This window comes from Microcaecilia unicolor, chromosome 13 (genome assembly GCF_901765095.1).
Source record: "Microcaecilia unicolor chromosome 13, aMicUni1.1, whole genome shotgun sequence".
In the NCBI taxonomy this organism is placed as follows: Eukaryota; Metazoa; Chordata; class Amphibia; order Gymnophiona; family Siphonopidae; genus Microcaecilia; species Microcaecilia unicolor.
The window spans coordinates 90,646,961-90,665,848 of NC_044043.1; the positions used below are offsets into that span (position 1 = coordinate 90,646,961).

General features: G+C 43.0%; 1 protein-coding gene across 1 annotated transcript in view; it reads left to right on the plus strand.

Moving 5' to 3' along the window:
- EFHD2 (EF-hand domain family member D2) overlaps positions 1-18,888 on the plus strand; it is a 59,815-nt gene that overhangs the window by 21,369 nt on the left and 19,558 nt on the right. The window contains exon 2 of the mRNA XM_030186123.1: positions 2,466-2,613. Coding sequence (XP_030041983.1) covers positions 2,466-2,613 — 148 coding nt within the window. The remainder of the gene's footprint in view (positions 1-2,465; positions 2,614-18,888) is intronic.

An 18,888-nucleotide genomic window follows, 5' to 3' on the forward strand; every position in this document is an offset into this window, starting at 1 on the left:
GTGTATACATGTTGAAGTACCTAAGCCTGTCCCTGTAATTTTTGCATTCAAGACCGTTTACTAATTTCGTAGCCGCCCTCTGGACCGACTCCATCCTGTTTATATCAAAGTCTTTGTCTTCACCTGTACAGTCAGGCTGTGCAGATACTTGAGCTGCACCATGCAGGACGTTGGGAAAGTCTCATGATTTCAAGTCCCATGAGACTTTCCCAGCATCAAACAACCTACTAACTTGATAATCGTGTTAATTGCCCACCCTTACTTAACCCATTAGTGCCCAATGTTCCTATATGGGAACCCCATATTTATTATGGGAACATTGAGCACTAATGGTTAATCCCAAAAGCAAGCGATAATGTCTTTAGGTTTATTTCACGGTAGACCAAGTGCCTGGTGAGCTCTTTTGATACATAGTCAAGCACAAAACAGATGAAGCTCCGAAAGCAAGGTACTGACCAGCTGTTTAACCACCATCTCACAGTCTGCTTATAATGGAGTTTCTGGGATCCCACAGAAGTGAAGATTATACCTGTGTCTCCTTTTCTTGAGGTCCTCTAATTCACCAAAAATTGCAGGTGAACCCCCTTGCTGCTCATATCAGGCCTCTTTCTTCTCCACTTAATGCCCAAGCTCCTGGATCTCTCCATGAAAATCCACTCAGAGTTGCAGTACTTCATGCATCTCAATCAGATTTCGAGCTAATCATAGCACCGAAATAGTACTAATAACGCTCTTAACCAAATTTAAACAAATAATTGCAGCTGGCAACAATGTTCCCCTCTTACAATTTGACATGTCCAGCGCGTTCGACATGGTCAGCCATAATATACTATTGAACATCCTAGAATATTTTGGGATTGGAGGTAAACGTATTGAATTGGATTAATGGCTTCCTAACTGCAAGTTACCAAGTGATATCAAAATTGATTACATCATAACCATGGAAACCTGAATGTGGAGTTCCTCAGGGTGCGCCCCTCTCACCAACCCTTTTCAACTTAATGATGACTCCATTGGCCAGATCACTACCTGATCAAGGCTTTAATCCATACATTTATGCAGACGATGTCACGATTTACATCCCGTTTAAAAAGTATTTAACAGAAATCACAAATCAATCGCAGCTTCCAAATAATGAACTCATGGGCGGATGCATTTCAACTAAAGCTTAATGCAGAAAAGACACAATGTCTTATCCTTTCATCACAATATAACAAGATTAAGCATACCACTATAAATATCCCAAACCATACTCTCCCTGTTTCAGACACCTTGAAACTTCTGGGAGTCACAATTGATAGAAATCTCACACTAGAAAGCCATGCGAAAAATGTAACAAAGAAAATGTTCCATGCAATGTGGAAACTCAAGAGTTAAACCTTTCTTCCCAAGGGAAGTATTCCGCAACCTGGTGCAATCAATGGTACTGAGCCACTTACTGCAATTCCATCTACGTTGGATGCAAAGCACAAATCATTAAAAAAAAAACTCCAAACTGCCCAAAACACTGCAGCTAGACTCATATTTGGAAAAGCGAAATTCGAAAGCGCCAAACCCCTCAGAGAAAAATTACATTGGCTCCCATTAAAAGATCGAATTGTATTCAAAACCTGTACCTTGGTTTATAAAATTATTCATGTCAAGGCCCCGTTATACCTGTCAGATGTCATAGACCTACCACAAGGAACACAAAAAGATCATCACACACTTTCTTGAACCTCCATTACCCCAGTTGCAAAGCACTTAAATATAAATCAATGTATGCATCTAGCTTCTCCTACATCAGCACGCAACTGTGGAATGCACTACCAACTGCCATAAAAACTATGTACGTTTTGACAGACTTCCGTAAATTACTAAAGACTAACCTGTTCAAAGAGATTTACCTAAAGGATCCTTCATAAATGACCAGACATCAAAACTTTACCAAAACAAGATAACATTGAACTCTTTTTATTTGTTTACTTTATTTACATTGTTACTGTTGAATGATTTACATTTACCCTTGATTTTTAATGCCTGAATTGAACTGTATATCTACTTCTTACAACTTATTTTATATTTTCTGTACTTTAAATGTAATAATATTCTGTATTTCCCATTCTATTAGATTGTAAGCTCTTTGAGCAGGGACTGTCGTTCTTCTATGTTTGTGCAGCACTGCGTATGCTTTGTAGCGCTATAGAAATGCTAAATAGTAGTAGTAGTAGTAGTATTTCCCATTCCGGAATGGCGATCGCCATTACGGCATAATGTAAGCCACATTGAGCCTGTAAATAGTTGGGAAAATGTGGGATACAAATGCTGCAAATAAATCAATGCAATCTATTTTGCTACACAAGTGCATAACTTGCATTGATGCGCATTAATATAGTTTAGTAAATGAGGCCTTGAATTTTAAATCAAACTTCTATATGAAAGAAGAATTTGTTCTCATGTTTAATACTTTTCTTTGTATTCTTTAGGTATGATGCAGGCAAGGATGGTTTTATTGATCTAATGGAACTGAAATTGATGATGGAGAAGCTTGAAGCACCACAAACACATCTTGGACTGAAAAACATGATCAAAGAAGTAGATGAAGATCTTGATTGTAAACTCTGCTTCAGAGAGGTAAGGCACATTTTGTTTGTGTATTGGAAATAGTGTAATAAAATATTCGTAACACAGCAACTAACAGAATACTTGAAAAAATTCTCAATTCTTCATAAATCCCAATCAGGTTTCAGACCACAACAGTTGCACTGAAATGGTCATAACCACCCTGACAACAAAATTCAGAAGCATAATACACCAAGGACAAAATATATTTCTACTACAATTCGACATGTCAAATGTTTGACCTAGTAGATGACATTGCTCGACAACATAGGAATCAGCAGTGCAGTGGCAACATAATTCAGTGACTTTCTAAAGACCAGATCGTACTCTGTAAAGATGTCCAACCAAACATCAGCCTCATGGGTACCACAGGGATCGCCAATATCACCAATACTGTTCAATGTAATGATGGTGCCAAGTGGAAAAAAAACTGGAATTAATAGGTTTCAACCCATTTATATATGCAGATGACATTACCATCTTCATACCTTTCCAAAACAATATCGCAAACATACAGGACAAAATAAGAAAAAAAGGATTGGACCTCGTGGAAGAATGGGCAACAACTTTCAAACTCAAACTGAACAGAGACAAAACCAAATTCCTTGTACTATCCAGCCCACACAACCCCATATCCTATCAAAAATTCACAATCAACCAACAAACATACCAGCTTAAAACACAACTTAAAAGACTAGGAATCATTCTCGACAAATACCTAATACTGGATAATCAAATATTTATTTATTTATTTGTTACATTTGTGTCCCACATTTTCCCACCTATTTGCAGGCTCAATGTGGCTCACGTTGTACCGGAAAGGCAATCGCCTAGTCCGGTAGAGGAACAAATACAATTAGATGTTAGGGTGGAATAGGGTAGGTAAGATTCAGGCACATTAGGGGTTGAAGATAGGAAGGGTTAGGTGTAATGTCCAGTACAATCTTTGGTATAGATGTGATGCTTCAGAACCCTATGGAAACTGAGAAGAATAAGAGACTATTTCACTAAACAATATTTCACTAGACAATCTTCCAGATACTGGTCCAATCAATGATACTATCGCAACTAGACTACTTCAGTGCAGCATACGTAGGGTGCAAGGAAAATGCACTAAATTTGCTGCAAATAGTCCAAAACATGGCAGCAAGACTGATTTTTCAAGAAATTGAAACACTGCTTGAAACACTGCATTGGCTACCAGTCATGGCAAGAATATTTTTCAAAGCGAGCACCCTAATTTTCAAGATACTATTTGGAGTGGCACCTGAATATATGCTTAACATGATTGACCTATTGTCAAAAAATGCCAGCCCAGAAAACTGAAACCATCTGCTCCTACAGCTACCCAACTGCAAAACACAACAGCAGGATTTAGCTACCTGGGTTCCAAATGGTGGAACTCAATACCTAAAACCATAAGAAGCATCACAAATTTTCCTTCAGTTCAGAAAAGAAATGAAGACCTATCTCTTTAAAAAAAATTCTACAGCTAATCACAAAGATATCGTTGCCTTCCTTTCAAATCTACCTTGTCAAAAACTGTATGAATTAATATCACCAAAACTTTCACAAAAGCTACCACTACCTTTTCCACTTCAAATCTATCTCTTCAAAAACTCTATGAATAATCACATGAACTATAGAGACCCTCTCCACATTTCACAGCACTTTTGTAACTTCACCAAAATGTAAATTGTAAGCCACTTTGAACCAAAACTTGTTTTAGGGTAATACAAGGATACAAGAATGCATAAATAAATTTTTAAGCTACAGTTGTAAAACTATAAGGTATTCTCACGTTAGAAGATTTGCATGTTGGCGTTGTCAAGGGAGGGCAACTCACATTTTGGCTTAAAAATATCTCTCTAAGGAGTTCAGTCTCTCCCCAGTACAGTTCTCATCCAGGAGATTTGTGAAATCCAGTGACTGTTCAGAGGAGTACTCGTTTTTTGGTATGAGTATGATTCCATAGCATTGTCCTTGGTAAAGACAGAGGCAAAAGTCATTAATAGCAGAAAAACAACCCCCCCTCCCCCAGTTTACTGTGCGCTTGTGGTGCGCTAATGCTAACACAGCCCATTCACTTTAAATGGGCTGGGTTGGCGTTGTTGCACGGCTTAGTAAACGGGGCGGGGGGAGGGGGATGGAATTAATCTTCCTTTGTGTCCCTGGTCATAGCAGTTCAGCCTACTGTCTCATGGGCTTTTTCCTTCTACGTAGTTGAAAAACCTTTACCAAGATGGTGGTTTTTATTTATTTGTTTCTCCCCCCCACCCCCTCCCCAAGTCTCTTGGCCTGCCTTGTTTTTTACATTTAATTTACAATTGAATGCGCTTATCTTTTTTTCTTAATATCTATTTTTAATTTTCTGAAAGATGCCATTTTGACTTTCCTGCTTCTTCCATCTCATTAAACCACGTGAGTTGTCATAGATGTTTTTAATGTGTATAAGAGCCAAATAGCCCATCCAGTCTGCCCATACACAGCCCATACACAGCAACCACTATCTCTTCCTTTCCCTAAGAGATTCCATGTGCCCGTCTCACGCTTTCTTAAATTCAGACACAGTCCTCATGTTCACCACCTCCACTGGAAGGTGATTCCACGTATCCACCACCCTTTTCGTGAAAAAGTATTTTTTTCCTTGGATTACTCCTGATCCTATAACCTCTTAACTTCATCCTGTGCCCTCTCATTCCAGAGTTTTCCTTCATTTGAAAGAGGCTTACTTCCTTAGCCTGTGCAGCAGATGAATCCAGAAACTGGTGGGTTATGTTCAGCAGGTGGAGATCGATGGACTGGCAGTTTGGTATCGCTGTCTTCAGTACAGTATTCTCTCAGTCCCTCAGAATATCTGCAGTGGACGGCTTATCACCAGCTCCTGGATTCTTTAAGCTTGGGGAGCACCTGGACAGGATTATAGCCAGTTGAGCCAGGGAGTGTTTGGCCAAGCGGTGCCATCCTTGGAGGCATACCTGATTCTTCGGGTCCCTGCTCACCCCATGTTCCTCTTCCCTCCTTCTTTCTCTGCCTTATTTGTTCCTTTTGGTTGATAGCCTTTCTCACAAAAAACCCCCAGAATGCTACAGAAATGGAGAGAGAGCTGTTCAGACAGGAAGTGCAGAGAACTGAGCTTTCCTGTTGTGGAGCCTCTTAGGCCATCTTGAGCGACGGGCTCAGACCTGGAGGGACCGCATCTTTTCAGAGACCTGTGTCTAACCTTCCCGTGATGGTGAGCAATTCCCTCCTCTGTTGTTTGCCTTCAGGGGCGTAGTTCTAGTGTGTGGTTTGCAGCATGGCAGAGGAGATCCTGAAGAGGCGCTCCCACTGCGGTTGGCAGCAGGTCTGTGTAGCAGCGTGTTCTGAGGACCTGATAGGGGATAGCGCTGTGCCTTCTCCCAATGTGACGCTTTCCCGCACTGAGGTGCCAGGTGTGCCTGCCATCTTGAATTCTCCCATCTAAGCGGTTCCCGCTACACAGCTGATGGCAGGGGTGTCTGACAAGGAGTCTCTCAGTCGGGGGGGGGGGGGGGTGTTCTGGACTTCAGCTCTGGCGGTTCCTCTTCAAGGGGTTGGTGTACCTTCCTACATTGGCTGGCACTCCAGGTGGTTTGTCTGGTCCTTTGTTCTAGGGATTTTTTTTTTTTGCCAGAATTTGTGGTCCTGTTGCACCAGGCCTATTTGTTGAAATGGGCTTTACCGATGTCAGCTCCAGTGGGACTAGTCTCGAGTGGCTCCACGGGGACTTGGAGACACTCCGTGCAGTCGTCTTCTGGGGATCCTGCGCACAAAAGGAGGTGTCTGGCCTCCATTTCTGAGGTGGAGTCATTAGACCCTATTTCCCCCTCTTTTCCCCTGCAGGTAAGCCCTTCTCACCTGAATAAATTGGAGGAGGGAAAGGCCCTTCGGGGAAACTTGATGACCCCACGGCTGTCCGCATCTTTCATAGAGGAAATTGCCTTCTCTCATCACTGGCGCTTTGGAAGCCATGAATATTTTGGATCCGGAAGAACAGGCCACATCCACGGTAAATCCTCAGATGGCAAGCATGTGGAAGCTTTCTGCGGCATATCTGGTGCATGAGGCCATTCAAGAGCTTATTTTGGCTCTGTGGGTTGATCCCAATGGGGTGGGTCTCAAAGTGGCGATGGCTGTGTCTTGCCTGTATCTTGTTGGTCTTGACTAGGCAGATAAGTTTTCCCTTCCAGAGGTGGATGCTCTCATGGCAGCAGTCGCTAAGAAAACCACTCCAGGTTGAAGGTGGCGTGGCACTGAAAAGACATGTAGGATAGGTAGATGGAGGCTTCCTTAAAGTGATCTTTCGAGGTGTCCGTTCTTACTCTGCCATCTTCTATTTGTAGCTCTTAACGCTGCTAGAGCATGCTTTAGCTGGTTGGAGCAGGATTGGGATTCTCCCTCTGCCTTGGCTGCTGTTATGTCCCTGATGGAATCGGATCTGCTGTGTGGAATTGTGGATTTTTCCCAAGTCCATTTAGTAGCGGTTTATGGACTTGTCCTTTAGGAAACCGTCCAACCCCTTTTTAAACTCTGCTAAGCTAACTGCCTTCACCACTTTCTCTGGCAAAGAATTCCAGAGTTTAATTATACGTTGAATGAAGAAAAATTTTCTCCGATTTGTTTTAAATTTACTACACTGTAGTTTAATCGCATGCCCCCTAGTCCTAGTATTTTTGGAAAGCGTGAACAGACGCTTCACATCCACCTGTTTCACTCCACTCGTTTTTATATACCTCTATCATGTCTCCCCTCAGCCGTCTTTTCTCCAAGCTGAATAGCCCTAACCTCCTTAATCTTTCTTCATAGGGAAGTCGTCCCATCCCCGCTATCATTTTAGTCGCCCTTCGCTGCACCTTTTCCAATTCTACTATATCTTTCTTGAGATGCGGCGATTAGAATTGAACACAATACTCAAGGTGCGGTCGCACCATGGAGCGATACAACGGCATTATAACATCCTCACACCTGTTTTCCATACCTTTCCTAATAATACCCAACATTCTATTCGCTTTCCTAGTCGCAGCAGCACACTGAGCAGGTTTCAGCGTATTATCGACGACGACACCCAGATCCCTTTCTTGGTCCGTAACTCCTAACGTGGAACCTTGCATGACGTAGCTATAATTCGGGTTCTTTTTTCCCACATGCATCACCTTGCACTTGCTCACATTAAACGTCATCTGCCATTTAGCTGCCCAGTCTCATAAGGTCCTCTTGTAATTTTTCACAATCCTGTCGCGATGTAACAACTTTGAATAACTTTGTGTCATCAGCAAATTTAATTACCTCGCTAGTTACTCCCATCTCTAAATCATTTATAAATATATTAAAAAGCAGCGGTCCTAGCACAGACCCCTGAGGAACCCCACTAACTACCCTTCTCCATTGTGAATACTGCCCATTTAACCCCACTCTCTGTTTCCTATCCTTCAACCAGTTTTTAATCCACAATAGGACATTTCCTCCTATCCCATGACCCTCCAATTTCCTCTGTAGCCTTTCATGAGGTACCTTGTCAAACGCCTTTTGAAAATCCAGATACACAATATCAACCGGTTCCCCTTTGTCCACATGTTTGTTTACTCCTTCAAAGAATTGAAGTAAATTGGTCAGGCAAGATTTCCCCACACAAAAGCCGTGCTGACTCGGTCTCAGTAATCCATGTCCTCGGATGTGCTCTGTAATTTTGTTTTTAATAATAGCCTCTACCATTTTCCCTGGCACTGACATCAGACTCACCGGTCTATAATTTCCCGGATCTCCCCTGGAGCCTTTTTAAAAAATCGGTGTTACATTGGCCACCCTCCAATCTTCCGGTACCATGCTCGATTTTAAGGATAAGTTGCATATCACTAGTAGTAGCTCCGCAAGCTCATTTTTCAGTTCTGTCAGTACTCTAGGATGAATACCATCCGGTCCAGGAGATTTGCTACTCTTCAGTTTGCTGAACTGCCCCATTACGTCCTCCAGGTTTACCGTGAAGTCAGTAAGTTTCTCCGACTCGTCCGCTTGAAATACCATTTCCGACACAGGTATCCCACCCAAATCTTCCTCGGTGAAGACCGAAGCAAAGAATTCATTCAGTCTCTCCGCTACGTTTTTGTCTTCCTTGATCGCCCCTTTTACCCCTCGGTCATCCAGCGGCCCAACCGATTCTTTTGCCGGCTTCCTGCTTTTAATATACCGAAAAAAATTTTTACTATGTTTTTTTGCCTCTAATGCTATCTTTTTTTCGTAATCCCTCTTGGCCTTCTTTATCTGCGCCTTGCATTTGCATTGACACTCCTTATGCTGCTGCTTGTTGTTTTCAGACGGTTCCTTCTTCCATTTTCTGAAGGCGTTTCTTTTAGCCCTAATAGCTTCCTTCACCTCACTTTTCAACCAGGCCGGCTGTCTTTTGGACTTCCGTCTTTCTTTTCTGATTCGCGGAATATGTATGGCCTGGGCCTCCAGGATGGTATTTTTGAACAGCGTCCACGCCTGTTGTACAGTTTTTACTCTCTCAGTTGCCCCCCTAAGTTTTTTTTTTTTTACCGTTCTTCTCATTTTATCATGGTCTCCTTTTTTAAAGTTAAACGCTAACTATTTGACTTTCTGTGTACAGTTACTTCAAGGTCGATATCAAAACTGATCATATGATCACTGTTATCAAGCGGCCCCAGTACCATAACGTCCCTCACCAGATCATGCTCTCCACTAAGGACCAAGTCTAGAATTTTTCGTTCTCTTGTCGGCTCCTGCACCAGCTGCTCCATAAAGCTGCCCTTGATTTCATCAAGGAATTGTACCTCTGTAGCGTGTCCCGATGTTACATTTACCCAGTCTATATTTGGATAATTGAAGTCACCCATTATCATCACATTGCCCATTTTGTTCGCATCTCTGATTTCTTTTATCATTTCTGCGTCTACCTGCTCGTCCTGGCGAGGCGGACAGTAGTACACTCCTATCACCATTTTTTTCCCTTTTATACATAGAATTTCAACCCACAATGATTCAAAGGTGTGACTTGTGTCCTGCTGAATTTGTAATCTATCTGAGTCAAGGCTCTCGTTAATATACAATTGAAAGTGCAATTGGCGGCATTGGCATGTTTTCACAGCTGGCTGCAGGGCACATCCCTGTTGGTGCACCTGGATGTGGTCCAGTTATTGCGTAGGGTTCACCACCTCTGTCTACTGCAGAGATTGGTTTATCCGGAATGGCAGCTGAAAGTGGTGAGCAGGCCTTACGGAGGTTACAGGGAACAACCACAGGGTGTGGAGGAACACTGAATCCCTACAAACATCGATCAAGTGAATACAAGAGTAGGGTAGGTTGGTTCTTCCAAAAAACAGCAAGGGAGACACATGTATAATGTATCGGCCTTTATTAAAAATCACCAGAACGGAGTCTTGTGGTGTCAATGAAAGTAGATGATATCAAAATTTAGCACAAATGAAGGCAAGTGCCTCGCTGCCGGTGCTGATTTCGGCGGGAAGCGCTGCCATTTTTTATGCCTCGGTGTGTGCTGTGCCTCTGCCTGCTTCTCACTCTCCCGTTCCGTCAGTGGGTGAAGGATTCCCGCCTGAATTTGTGGTACAGATGTACCAAGCATTTCTGCTGCACAAAACTGCTCCAGGGGACCCTCCGGGAAAAGATCTTTGGAGGGCTTTTCTGTGGCTGTATAGCAGGTCAGACACTCTGGAGGCAGAGGAGGATTTTTCTTTTGCCCCTGACCAGGAGATGCCGTCTTTAGAAGAGGCAGCATGGTTTCCTGAGGAACAATTTTCTGAGGACCTGGAACAGCCGGAAGATGGAGCAGAATCTCTTCCTGCGGGGGAGGACACTTAGGTGGTAAGGATTTTTCATAAAGATGACCTGCAGGATCTTATTTCGCAAGTTTCTTCTACTTTGCGTTTTGATGACCAGGATGTTCAAGTAGCAGAGCCCAGAAAGGTTGAATTGCTGGTTAAGGGTATCCGCAAGGCAGGTAGATCTTTTCCTATGCACCAAGATATTAGGGATATTATTCAGGCTCAGTGGGAGGTTTCTAATTTTGCTTTTCGGCTTGCTATATCTATGGTCAGGCTTTATCCGGTTCCAGACTCGGATAAGGAGCTCTTGTGCCCTCCAGTAGTAGTTGCGGTAGTGTCCACGGTTACCAAGCAGAACACTGTTCCCGTGGATGGTGGAACGGCTCTTGAGAGGGCTAAGCTGACCAAGAAAGGTTATTCCACTAAGGTCATTGCTACTATGCTTCGCTCATGTCACCGTTCTACCTCTTTGAATTATGTGCGGACCTGGAGGATCTTTGAGGCTTGGTGTAAGGAGTTTGGTCTATCTACTTTTTGTGCTTCTGTCCCGCAAATTTTAGATTTTTTGCAGTGTGGTTATGACAAAGATCTTGCTTTGGCTTCTCTTAAAGTGCAGATTGCAGCTCTTGTATGTTTTCTTGGCTGTGTTCAAGGGAGATCTCTAGCTAGTCATCTGGATGTGCTCCTTTTTTGAGGGGGGTTAACCTCCTTCATCCCCCGTCTCAATGTTCCTTCCCTTGTTGAGATCTGAATTTAGTACTTTCGGTTCTTACTAAGCCGCCCTTGAGCCTTTGTTGATTTGTTCTTTGAAAGACTTGAGGACAGTGTTTTTGGTGGCCGTTGCTTCGGCTAGGCAAGTTTCGGAGTTGCAGGCGTTTTCGTGTAGGTCTCCGTTTTTGGAGTTCTGTTCCGATCGGGTAGTTTTACAACCAGTTCTTTCCTTTCTTCCCAAGGTGGTGATTCGTTTTCATGTGTCTCAACCGGTGGTATTGCCTGTGTTAGGCTCTTTTGCCGGGTCGGAGGAGCAGCGTTGTTTGAAGCGTTTAGATGTCGAACGGGTTTTGAAACAGTATCTCAAGTCTACAGATGATCAGATCGTTTTGTTTATTCTGATCGGAGGTTCACGCAAAGGATTTTCACGGTGGCTTAAAGAAATGATTGCCTCAGCTTACCTTCTTTCCGGGAAGCCTGTTCCAGAGCATGTTAAGGCTCACTCTACAAGAGGTCAGGCATCTTCTTGGGCAGAGCATTGTCTTGTACCTCCGGAGGACATTTGTAGAGCGGCGACTTGGTCGTCTTTGCATTCTTTTTTCTAAGCACTATCGCTTGGACGTCCTGAATCGTCAGCAAGTTGTTTTCGGGGCGCATGTCTTGACGGCGGGGCTACTAGGGTCCCTCCCATAATTTAACTGCTTTGTTACTTCCCATCAGTAACATTCTGGGCCGGTCTGGAGGGACGCTAAGGAAGGGTAAATTAGGCCTTACCTGCTAATTTGCTTTCCTTTATTCCCTCCGGACCGGCCCAGATGCCTCCCTTCAGGTGTTCTGTGTTTTCAACAGTTAAGAGAGATTTCTTTGTTGAGAGCTGTGTTGCTGGTTTTGTAGTTTATTTCTTTATTAAAAAAAAAAAAACCAAAACAAATCTCTTCTGAATCTTTAAGTATCCTGATATGCAGAGGCATATCTTTTCATACAATATGTTTGCAGGCACTCTGTTGGCAATGTGCCGGTAGCTGCTCAGGTTTTTGAATGCACAGACCATTTATTTCTTTTTTCGGTTTACTTCTGCTTTGATACTTTATTACTGGATCTTTCTCTGACTGACTAGGGCTCTTATTGGCTCGCTAGAGTCACAGTTTTTTTCTCAGTCTCCACCTACTGGAAGGCGTGCACAGCCTATCAGTCACATTCTGGGCTGGGCCGGAGGGACTAAAGGAAAGCAAATTAGCAGGTAAGGCCTAATTTACTCTTCTGCATAACAGTATCACTGTCTAAAGAAAATTTACCCTTTAAGACAATTTTTCCATATTCAACCCACTTCAATCTAACATTGTGTCAAATCGCTCGGGGAACAAATATGTTCCATGTCGTCCACAGATCAACAGATAACTTGTGGGTTATACCCATCTACCAGCAGGTAGAGATAGAAAACATTGGAGCTCTGCTATGTAGTATCTTGTTCATCAGCCTCATTTCAGTGTTCTCTCCCATCTAGCAGGAGGCGGTTGGGCATAACCTGTTTAGCTCTGGATTGATTCTGGCTCCCGGCTGGTCCCAAGCTTGAGCTCTTGGGGGTTGAGAGCTTGGGGGTATACCTGGTGGAGCCAGGTCCCATCCCCTTCCTGCTGGGATCCTTCCTGCTGAAATCTCCTGCCTCTTTGTGGGGAGGGGGACCAGAGGCTGAAACCAAGGTAGCTGGATGTGCTAATTCTGTGGAGTGACTGGGTAGCAACGTTTGCCAGGGCGTGTGAGCAACTCATCTGGAGCTTTTGAGTAATTGTGGTGTGTTATGGCCACTCCCACAGAGACAATAAAGCACTGCTCCTAGTGTGGGAGCCGTTGAGCGATCGTGCCTCTTCTCATAGTCCGTAGCCAGCAAAGACAAGGTTCCACATTAGGAGTCACTGACCAAATAGAGATCTAGGCGTTATCGTTGATATGTTGAAACCCTCTGTTCAGTGTGCTGCGGCGGCTAAGAAAGCAAGTAGAATGTTAGGTTTAATTAGGAAAGGAATCGAAAACAAAAATGAGGACATTTATAATGCCTTGCACGTCGAATATTGTGTGCAATTCTGGTCATTTTTTTTTTTTTTTTGGAGTAAGATTGTGAACTCCACAGAGTGGACAGCAGTGCCATCCAGTGAAATTTTGCCTAACTAATTTCTGACACAAAAAATGTGCGTTGGGATCAAACATCAATCAAGTATCCCAGTGGGAGAGGAAACCATAACCCCCATAAACCAAAGAGAAGGCAAAAGTGCAAGAGGTCAAATACCTACATAACAGTACTTAAAAGATCACCTCATTGGCACACCAAAACTACCCCCAGATCACCCTTGGGAACTATAGGACTGGTGAATGCCAGATGAGCTGCAAAGAAATCCTTGGTGATCCATGATGCCATAAATGAACATCATCTTGACATCCTAGGAATAAGTGAAACCTGGCTAGATGAAAGGTGGGGGTTTACCACTGTCTGAACTATGCCCAACAGGTTTCAACATCCAACATCAACCAAGACCAGGAAGACGGGGTGGAGCAGTAGCAGTCTTGGTTCAGGATACAATCAAACTGCGCAGAATATCCATCCCCCAGCTATATGACTCTGAAACTCTTTTAATACAACTTGAAGAGGAGAAGCCAATCTGGCTGCTTATGGTTTACAGAGCTCCTCGTAACAACACATTATCTGTGCAAGAACTCCTAGACCTGATTACTCAAGTGACCCTGAATTACCCTAGGCTGGTGATCATGGGAGACTTCAGTCTACACATCAAAACCCCAGATACCACCACAGCTGCCTTCTTGGACACAATGACAGCACTAGGATTTACAAAGGTGATCAATTCTCCAGCCCATGAAAAGGGTCACATACCTCAAAGGGAAAGAAAATGGGACTTGATATACCGCCTTTCTGTGGTTTTTGCAACTACATTCAAAGCGGTTTACATAGTATATTCAGGTACTTATTTGTACCAGGGGCGATGGAGGGTTAAGTGACTTGCCCAGAGTCACAAGGAGCTGCAGTGAGAATCAAACTCAGTTCCTCAGGATCAAAGTCCACTGCACTAACCACTAGCCTACTCAAAGGGGTGGATATACCAGAATTCTGGGATAACAGTATTGAAATAACACCTCTATCATGGTCAGACCATTTTCTAATTAAATTCTTCGTTAGTGACCACCTAAAACAAATGGCACCTCCCAGAGTTTGGAAGGAGATCAGAGACAAAAAAAAAGCTGACCGTTGAGAATTTCCTAGAGGCCTTAGACTGGATGAAAAGACAACAGCAGTGTCAGAACAAGTTGATATCTGGAATACACACTTAGCCAAGACCTTCAAGAAAACAGCACCACTAAAAAAGGGCTTATGCCCCACTCACAAATGCTCACCTTGGTTTTCTCCAGAACTTCGGATCCTTAAACGTGAAGGACGAAACCTGGAAAGGAGATGGCGCAAATCTCACCTGGATGAAGACAGACTAAACTATAGAAAGCACATGGCAAAATACCGCCAAGCATTAACAGCAACCAAAAAACAGTATTTCTCGCAATGCATTGCACAGGCTGCCAATTCAACCAAGCAGCTGTTCAGTATAGTAAACAGCCTACCGCATCCCCCAAAACAAAACCAGCCTGCCCAGTCTAAACTGAATTGCATGATTTTGCTGCATATTTTGACAAAAAAATTAAAAGTCTCTGCCAGGATTTACAGGCAATCCCACCCAGTCCCCAACCAGTCAACCAGGGGTGCCCAAACTCACCCCCTCCTGACAGAGACAGATGGGACACTTTTTTAACCCAATGACAGAGGAGCCTTGACAAAATCCTAAGAGGCCTTCGACCACTACCTGCTCCCTCGATCCCTGCCCATCAAGTATGGGCCTCATAGAAGGCGCCACTAAAATTGTGAACACCTCTTTTTCTAATGGGCAGCTACCAACAGCATTAAAAAGGGCAGTGGTCCGCCCTCTGCTGAAGAAAAACAACCTTGACCAGGACAAACTTAAAAATTACAGGCTTACCTATCAGACAGGCAACAGTCTATAATGTTTGGCAGCAACTCATCACCATCATGGACACTAACCTGCGGGGTACCACAAGGATCGATACTGTCATCTATTCTGTTCAATATCTACCTCAAACCACTAGCTGAGCTGATTCGGTCAATGGACACTCAGTTCTACATCTATGCGGATGATGTGCAGCTACTCATACCCATTGAACCTGACTTACCTACAGCCTTGAATAAACTGATTACAAAAAAAACCCACTCCAATCGCAAGCAGGTGCAACTTCAGAACCAAACATTTCTTACATTTCTTCTGTGTAGATCTTGCTACATCAGGATATATTCTAAGCTTCTGACTACAATATAATTTTTCTTTGTTTTAAAATAAGTGAGAAATACTAGAAGCTTATTTTCAGAAATAAAAAGAAACACATTCTGCTCTTACCACCAAAAGTCCCCAGGATAACAGTGTCTAATAACTCTAATAAAACCAACCACTAAGGATTGTAAAATTTTATAAATATATGCTCATATATAGAGGAAACCATCATGGATCAAAAATATGATCCCATTGGAAAACACCTTTTCAGAATTATAACATTGTATAATTATCCTATGACTTTAGAAAACTCAGTGCAAAAACTAAACTTTGCAGGTAAGTGCAATTATATGTATCTGAGAGTCCAAAATATTGCCGAGTTCTGACATGGGCCACGTTTTGCCAGAAGCTGCTTTTCGAAACCTGAGGTTATATTGGGGAAATTTATTTTGCAAATGATATAAAATCCAATTTCTGAAAAATAACCTACACTAATATTCCATATACAATATAAAACACGTTTCAAATAAAGTTAATAAAACTAGAGGCATCAAAAAATGGAAGGTACCTCAATACATTGGTCTTAAAAAAAAAAAAAAAAAGCTTCACTTCAGGGAATGACATCAAAGATAGTGGACTATTGAGACATCACCTATATGCATTTCGTAGCAAAATAAATTTGATTAGCCAGATTCAAAAAATGGCGCCAAAAAACCTAGTTGTCAATGAGAGTGTTCTCCTCCAAAAATATATATAATTGGCAGAGGTCATAAACTAAATAGCACCAAAAAGAGCATGACCATTACCCAGGCTCGACTATCACTCAAATTGGGAGCTTCCACCACTACACTGCAAATCCATTAATTAATGCTTTTTTTGTAAGCAAATATTGAACTAACTGAGTTTCCATATGTCTATCTACTTACAGTGGGGGAAATAAGTATTTGATCCCTTGCTGATTTTGTAAGTGTGCCCACTGACAAAGACATGAGCAGCCCATAATTGAAGGGTAGGTTATTGGTAACAGTGAGAGATAGCACATCACAAATTAAATCCGGAAAATCACATTGTGGAAAGTATATGAATTTATTTGCATTCTGCAGAGGGAAATAAGTATTTGATCCCCCACCAACCAGTAAGAGATCTGGCCCCTACAGACCAGGTAGATGCTCCAAATCAACTCGTTACCTGCATGACAGACAGCTGTCGGCAATGGTCACCTGTATGAAAGACACCTGTCCACAGACTCAGTGAATCAGTCAGACTCTAACCTCTACAAAATGGCCAAGAGCAAGGAGCTGTCTAAGGATGTCAGGGACAAGATCATACACCTGCACAAGGCTGGAATGGGCTACAAAACCATCAGTAAGACGCTGGGCGAGAAGGAGACAACTGTTGGTGCCATAGTAAGAAAATGGAAGAAGTACAAAATGACTGTCAATCGACAAAGATCTGGGGCTCCACGCAAAATCTCACCTCGTGGGGTATCCTTGATCATGAGGAAGGTTAGAAATCAGCCTACAACTACAAGGGGGGAACTTGTCAATGATCTCAAGGCAGCTGGGACCACTGTCACCACGAAAACCATTGGTAACACATTACGACATAACGGATTGCAATCCTGCAGTGCCCGCAAGGTCCCCCTGCTCCGGAAGGCACATGTGACGGCCCGTCTGAAGTTTGCCAGTGAACACCTGGATGATGCCGAGAGTGATTGGGAGAAGGTGCTGTGGTCAGATGAGACAAAAATTGAGCTCTTTGGCATGAACTCAACTCGCCGTGTTTGGAGGAAGAGAAATGCTGCCTATGACCCAAAGAACACCGTCCCCACTGTCAAGCATGGAGGTGGAAATGTTATGTTTTGGGGGTGTTTCTCTGCTAAGGGCACAGGACTACTTCACCGCATCAATGGGAGAATGGATGGGGCCATGTACCGTACAATTCTGAGTGACAACCTCCTTCCCTCCGCCAGGGCCTTAAAAATGGGTCGTGGCTGGGTCTTCCAGCACGACAATGACCCAAAACATACAGCCAAGGCAACAAAGGAGTGGCTCAGGAAGAAGCACATTAGGGTCATGGAGTGGCCTAGCCAGTCACCAGACCTTAATCCCATTGAAAACTTATGGAGGGAGCTGAAGCTGCGAGTTGCCAAGCGACAGCCCAGAACTCTTAATGATCTAGAGATGATCTGCAAAGAGGAGTGGACCAAAATTCCTCCTGACATGTGTGCAAACCTCATCATCAACTACAGAAGACGTCTGACCGCTGTGCTTGCCAACAAGGGTTTTGCCACCAAGTATTAGGTCTTGTTTGCCAGAGGGATCAAATACTTATTTCCCTCTGCAGAATGCAAATAAATTCATATACTTTCCACAATGTGATTTTCCGGATTTAATTTGTGATGTGCTATCTCTCACTGTTACCAATAACCTACCCTTCAATTATGGGCTGCTCATGTCTTTGTCAGTGGGCACACTTACAAAATCAGCAAGGGATCAAATACTTATTTCCCCCACTGTACGTGTCTTAAATGTTCAAAATACGAGGCCATATTGTTCTTGTAGTATAACCATTATACAACATAGGACATACACCACTCCACTTGTATCACAATTTGAAGAATGACTTAATGATGAACAAGTGACAGATGATGTATCACATCTGTACATATCAATTTACATTTAGAGAGAACAGTAGCCACAAATTGCATGGCCTCCGTTCACAGGATAAATCCCTCCTCTCAGTACCCTTCTCCACCACCGCCAACTCCAGGCTCCGCTCATTCTGCCTCGCCTCACCCTATGCTTGGAACAACCTTCCTGAACCCTTACGCCAAGCCCCCTCCCTGCCCGTCTTCAAGTCTTTGCTTAAAGCCCACCTCTTCAATGCTGCGTTCGGCACCTAACCCTTACCGTTCAGTGAATCCAAACTGCCCCAATTTGACTGCCCCTATCGGACCGACCGTTCACTTGTCTATTAGATTGTAAGCTCTTTGAGCAGGGACTGTCTCTCTTTGTTAAATTGTACAGCGCTGCGTAACCCTAGTAGCGCTCTAGAAATGTTAAGTAGTAGTAGTAGTAGTACTGTAGATGACCTCAATTGTACCGCCTGAAAATGTGATCATGAGTTGTTGGCAAAGATTACATCTGTGTGAAAATGCAAATCTTGGCAAATGCCGAAAAACCTTCAGATAATGATAAACATGCCAATATTGTTTAATAGTTCTCTTAATTTGAAAGGTATATTATGAATATGGTAATATGCATATTAAAGATGAACTTTGAGCCTGTGTAGAAGGCTGCAGCAGTAATGATCGAGCATACAAAGGATACCCTTTTTTTCAAACATGGAACATGTCTTGTTCATGCTGTTTATATTCTGCAACTTCAGTGCAGAGATAGTGTAATCTCAAAGAACTG